The sequence below is a fragment of the Glossina fuscipes genome, unplaced genomic scaffold, assembly GCF_014805625.2.
Source record: "Glossina fuscipes isolate IAEA_lab_2018 unplaced genomic scaffold, Yale_Gfus_2 59, whole genome shotgun sequence".
Lineage (NCBI taxonomy): Eukaryota > Metazoa > Arthropoda > Insecta > Diptera > Glossinidae > Glossina > Glossina fuscipes.
The window spans coordinates 3,717,928-3,724,335 of NW_023998431.1; the positions used below are offsets into that span (position 1 = coordinate 3,717,928).

The following is a 6,408-nucleotide window of genomic DNA, read 5'->3' on the forward strand; positions in this document are numbered from 1 at the left end:
ATATATCCAAAAATGTTAACTAAGTTAATTCTCTATGTATTTAAACACTAATGTAAAAAATTGTTTCTCAATGTTTTATTCTTTCTATTAAATTCAATCATATATAGAAATAATAAGTAATTTATTAAAATTAATTGATTTTTTTTGCGATATGTTTTTGTTTTTTCTTCCTTCCTTTCTTCCATTTTGTTTTCTGTTCCTTTTCTTTTTTTGCGATTTTTAGTTATTTTGCTTTTCATTTCTAACATGGCAGCTATTAGATCATGTCCTCTTCAATCCGGCTTTATGGATTTATACGCCAGCCAATGTCCAAGCTCGACTCTATTCGTATTTGGCTACGGAGTTCCTTAGTGATACACAAATTTACAGCAACGTTAGACGGGTTAGCACTGTCTTACAAACCGTGCATACATTGAAATATTATTATTGGGTTGTGAATCCACGCGCTAAAAGTGGTATTGTACCAAAGGGTTTGGGTAAGTAGAAGCGCAGTAATTGTGAAAAAGTAAACAAAACCAACAAAATGAAATTCTTTCAATTTTTCTTTTTTCTTTTTTTTTTTTTTTGTGTTTTTTATTTCCTTTATACAGATGGTCCTCGTCCCGCTCAAAAAGATATATTAGCTATACGCGCTTATATTTTATTGTTTTTAAAACAACTGATTATGATAGGCAACGGTGTCAAAGAAGATGAATTGCAAAGCATTTTAAATTATTTGACAACCATGCATGAGGTGTGATCGATATATTCTTTAATTTTTGTTCTTTTAAATCTCATTCACTTTGAAAATTTTATTTTTCTCCCTCCCCACCACCCCCCACCCCCCACCCCCCCACACCACACGCAGGATGAAAATCTTCATGATGTTTTACAAATGCTAATATCGCTTATGTCTGAGCATCCTAGCTCAATGGTACCTGCTTTCGATGTTAAACACGGTGTTAGAACTATATTCAAATTATTAGCGGCCGAAAGTCAATTGATACGCTTACAAGCTCTCAAATTATTGGGTTTCTTTTTATCACGCAGTACACATAAGTAAGTTGAAAATGTATACACGTCATTCCTTCCTCATCGACTTTCGATAATAGCTTATAAGAGAATTATGATCGTCTCGTTAGCAACTGTACTAAAAGTCAAAGTTTTTATTGAAGGCATCGTTCATCAAACTTCATCGCCTCTTGAAAAGCACCCAATGCATACATTTTTAGTTCTTTCAAATTGTCTCCTTATAATTATTAATATCAAAAACAAAAATGACAATGGTCATCATCAATTGTTATGCCATGAACTCGTTAACTGAAAAACGAACCACCACTAAATCAAGCAATCAAGCAATCAAGCCTGAAGTCTACTGAAGTTTACTATTAAAATTTGTTAAATATTTTATATTTTGTATTTTATTTGTTTAATTCGTTTTTCATGTAAGGCTTAGGATTAGGAAGTTCACAAATATTTACAAGTCTGTTCATGGGACGCGGTTGCTGATTGCCAACAACGGTTTGGAAGTGCAAACCATCATATAATGGAGGAGTGAAATTAAATCGCGTTATGTGAACTTTTTCCCTTCAGTTTTCAATTTTAATCAATATTGTGTACACGATTGTATGCGCAAAAATGACTAAAGACTGCGTTTTAATTGCAGCGCTTTGACAATTAATTTAGATTATCGCCAACGGTACTCCATACAGGCACAATGCCCTTAGTGTTCCCTGCAGCTTATTGAAGTGACTGCATTATGATAAGATGTTCAACCGTGAATTCATTCATACAAGTGAATATAAAGCCACCGGGAACCAATTCAGAGTTCAATAGAAAATCTGAATAATTATTAGCAAATATTGCAGACACATACGCTGCTCCATGATCGAACTGCAAACATATAGCAATGGCCGCCTTAAAACAAACTAAAATAAATGTCAGAGCAACCAGAGTAATGGAGACATCTTATTTGAACAATATGTTTCCGGATGAAGTGATTCAGTTTGGGCAGACATTCTGATCATTGGCATCTATGTGATATTTTTTAAGATCCAATGCAAGTAACTTCAGTATTAGGTGTATTTGAAATGTATGCAAATGAAAATCTCCATTAATGATTGGCCCGGAGCATGTCATCTGGTACTCTTCCTGAGAGCAGTGGCAGTGCGATTAAAGCTCATGAAATGTTCCCAATGACTTTTTGAAACATCTGAAATATTCCAAAGTCTTCAAATAAGAGCCTCTCTCATAAATACTATAGGCATCTTTTTTCAAAATCTGCCACAAAAGGACAAATAAAAGAATTCGAATGTCATATTACAGCTTCTCCAAACCTCACAAAGATTGCTGACATATTTGTCAGCGAATGTGTTAGACTTTTTAAACACATTGGTTAATCGAATATTTCTCCCAGCATATTTCACGACTGCCACAATCCCCGGCATATTTGCCAAAATAGCATTTGAATAGCATTTCTTTCAACGCAAACATTCCTTTCATATTTATATCATTTTTGAATTAACCTAAAAGCATTCGTTTTTTATTTATTTTTATTTTTTTTACTTTTTTTCTCACATTTACATGGCATCCCTCTTTTCCGTAATAGACGTAAATATGATGTTATGTCACCGCATAATTTATACACGTTATTAGCCGAACGTTTGCTATTGTATGAGGAATCATTGTCGTTGCCCACATACAATGTTTTATACGAAATTATGACCGAACATATATCACAACAAATTTTATATACACGTCATCCTGAGCCGGAGAGTCATTATCGTTTAGAAAATCCAAGTAAGTAAAGAATTGATTTAATTTGCTTTTTCATTTATTTTAATTTTTATTTTCTTCATCCCTCCACATAAATACATTTTTGTGTTTAAAAAGATGCTCCCTTTTTTACATGTTACACTTCCTGTCTTTAGTTTGCGTGCAAGTTTGCAAAAGAAATAAAATTCATATAAAAGCAAGTAAGAAAATTATATTCGAGTGCGAGCGAACCTTTTATGCCCGTCGCTGTTACCCTATAAAATATTGAACAAAGGGAAAAATATAAATTTGAATATTCTACCATATTTAGTGGGCGTGGCTGGTTTTTTCTATTTTTGTACAAAAATTTTGTGGTAATGTAGATCGTCTATCTGTTGTAGTTTACCAGACACGAGAAGCAAAGGTGCTCCATGTTTTGATTGTATAAACTTGTGGGCGTGTTCTTTGACTTGTTTAGTTCATTTTCAAACTCTTTTGCTAATTTGTAGACGACATCATCATTATGCGCACACGGGCAGGTAAACAAGCCTAGTGGTATTCTAAATCTATAACTGTGCGTAAATTTATATACTTTGTGGGCTTTTGAAAACGTGCTTGTTCACGTTTTAAATGCATTAAAAAAAAAAATTAAATTTTGATACGCTACAATTTCGGATAGGCATGGTTAGTTTTTCCCATTTTCATATGGGCACTGATAAAAAACGAATTTTTTGTTAATTTTGAAAAACAGAAGTATTATTGGCTTATGTGATACTGTAGGTCGATTTGGCCCACTTTCAACACCAACCGGCGTGCAAGAACTTGAAATGTTTCTGCTAAATTCGAAGTCAGTCGTTAGCTTCATTTTTAACGCTAGCAGAATGCGTACACCAGGCATCACACAGACAGACAGACACACACACGGACGATCGGACAGACGTATATGTTTAAATCGTTTCAGAATGTGATGTTGATCAAGAATACATATAGCTGAATGGATCTCTGAAGCTTCCTTTTGGGCATTGCAAACGTTTTGGCTCATCCTTCGGTGATGAGTATAAAAAGCAAAAAAATTTAATTTGGCCGCGACCGAATCTTTTAGATCCATTACCGTTATCCTAAAAAAGATCAAAGGAAAATAAGATGAAGGAGAGCTTAGTTTCTTTCAAAGAATTTCGAATAGAACGAGTTTTCACGCCAATTGGGATTTTCATCCCAAGATGTATGACTGGAATAAACGATCGTATCTGAAAATCTCTTACTCTTTGCTTGACTATCGAATCCCTATCCAGCTTTTAAATATGAAGCAATTGCGAAGGTTTTGAGTTGATTAATAAAACTTGAAATTACTAATAGTCAAACTTTTTAAGACGATTTAAATAAATCATATAAAATAAATTTGCAATGGTGCACGCGTCGCAGGGATTTGAGGGGTTGCAAAAATGTTGGCCACCTTTTCACTTGAAAAAGTCCTTTATTGCGGAAAATTTATCAAAATAGTTTCAATCATTTTCTAGAAGTTTGTACAATATTTTTGGCAACATGGCAATATTATGTCGAAAGAACTTGTATTGGTTTGGCAGCGATCCACTCACCGAGCCATTTTCGCACCTCCTAAACTTTGCGGACACGCCATGTCAATGGTAATCAGTAGGCGCCATGTCTGGTGAGCATGCATTGGAAAAAAGGAGTCTACTGAGTGCTTCATGATTAGCGTCGTCGTGCCCTGATTAAATCAATAATAGTAAAAGGAAAACTGTTATTGTATGTGTAGAGAAGGGTCAAAATCATCGAATTTAACCGTTACGTACCCTGGTATTTCCCCTTTTTTGTCTGCAGAATTCGCTGACCAAAATGTTTGCAACACCCTTATAGATATGAAAATATTCTCACAGTTTTTATGTACAACAGGAAATATTCAATATTCAAATCGTTTACGAGATTCACTTCAAGAGCCAATATTCAACAAATAATCGGTTCTGAAATGTCAAAAATTTTATACAGAGCTATTCCTAATAAATGGAAATAAAAGGCCGGATTGTTGCTCGCTATGTAGTGTGACGATATGAATGCTGGCGAATTGCTGGCTTTGTGAAACTGTTACCAAGAAAGAGTCCTCTTGAATATTTAATCGTTTTTGCAAATATTCTTTAGAAAATGACTCTAAATCGATGAATATTATAAATAATAAAAGATGGGTCTAGTTTCAGTGCTCCCAAGTGTTACATATTTATATTCGCGCAAACTTTATCTGTCCTATATCCTATATACGGTGGAGGGCATAAACAGATTATTATACCATTAATATTTTAAGTTTACATATAATATTTTAAAGAGTTTTTGATTTTTAAATAATTGTCTTGCAATTTCGTTAACTGTCTCCTTTCAGTGATTCTTAAAGTAGTTGCAACTCTGATACGCCAGTCGAAGCAAACTGAATCGTTGATTGAGGTTAAAAAGCTTTTTCTTTCTGACATGACTTTATTATGTAACAGTAATCGCGAAAATCGTCGCACCGTACTACAAATGTCAGTTTGGCAAGAATGGTTAATAGCGATGGCCTACATACATCCAAAGAATACTGAAGAACAAAAAATATCGGATATGGTTTATTCGTTGTTTCGGATGTTATTACATCATGCCATCAAACATGAATACGGCGGTTGGCGGGTATGGGTTGATACTTTGGCTATTGTTCATTCGAAAGTCTCCTATGAAGAATTCAAATTGCAATTTGCTCAAATGTACGAGCATTATGAGAGGCAAAGAACAGATAATATAACGGATCCTGCCTTAAGACAAGCGCGACCTATTAGTACCATCAGCGGTTGGGAGAGAGAGGAATTACAGCAACAGCAACATCATCAACACAGCGGAGTAGCGGGACAAAATTCAACATCGTTGGCTTCATTAGAAGATGTCCCTATGGTAGAAGAAGAAGTCGAAGATGCCGACGATGGGGTGGAATGTACAAGTCCGGTCGAGGACGATCTAGAGACTGAAGCAAATGAGAAGAAATGCATTTGCAAGGTTGAAGGTGATGAAGAGGATATAGACGTTAATCCCGAAATTAGCAAACAAACTAGCATAGCTAATATTAGTGACGTCTATAATGAGCATATAAAATCTGATGTATTAGTGACACCGATTAATGGTAATGTGACATCATCGGCTAACAGCAGTACAAAAGCTACACCAGCTAAAACTACTTTAGCGTCTAGTTCAGAGGCATTAAAAGAAAGCGTTAAAATTCAAGATTTAGAAGCACTTGAAATAAGCAATATAAAAGAACTGACTGCAGACACTGAAGAGCACGTTCAGTTAGTGCTACAAACATCGGAGAAAGCGTTGCAAGACTGTAAACTAGTAGCGGATGAGCTGCAAGAGGCCTCTTCAGTAATAAAAGATGAAGAAATTGAATTGGCCGTGAATGAAGTGGTACAGGGCGTTTTGAATAATGAAACGCAAAAGAAACAAAATGCCAAGGAACCGTCCACAGAAAATGCAACAGCGCTTAATTTTGAAGATGATAACGGCAAACATAATAACATTAATAGTGATCAACTTAGTTCCCAAGATCAAGTTAATCTGCGTAATACAAAAAATTTACTTAATAATAATTTAATTGAAGAAAATCTGCAGCAAACTGATAAAAATGCCAATAGTGAAATATTG

At 34.8% G+C, this 6,408-nt stretch overlaps 1 protein-coding gene across 1 annotated transcript in view; it reads left to right on the plus strand.

Annotated features, from left to right (window-relative positions):
* The window catches only part of LOC119637433 (neurobeachin), a 166,297-nt gene that overhangs the window by 112,407 nt on the left and 47,482 nt on the right, over positions 1–6,408 (plus strand). The window contains exons 16-20 of the mRNA XM_038033451.1: positions 224–476; positions 591–733; positions 848–1,038; positions 2,588–2,778; positions 5,123–6,403. Of these exons, the coding sequence (XP_037889379.1) occupies positions 224–476; positions 591–733; positions 848–1,038; positions 2,588–2,778; positions 5,123–6,403 (2,059 nt within the window). The remainder of the gene's footprint in view (positions 1–223; positions 477–590; positions 734–847; positions 1,039–2,587; positions 2,779–5,122; positions 6,404–6,408) is intronic.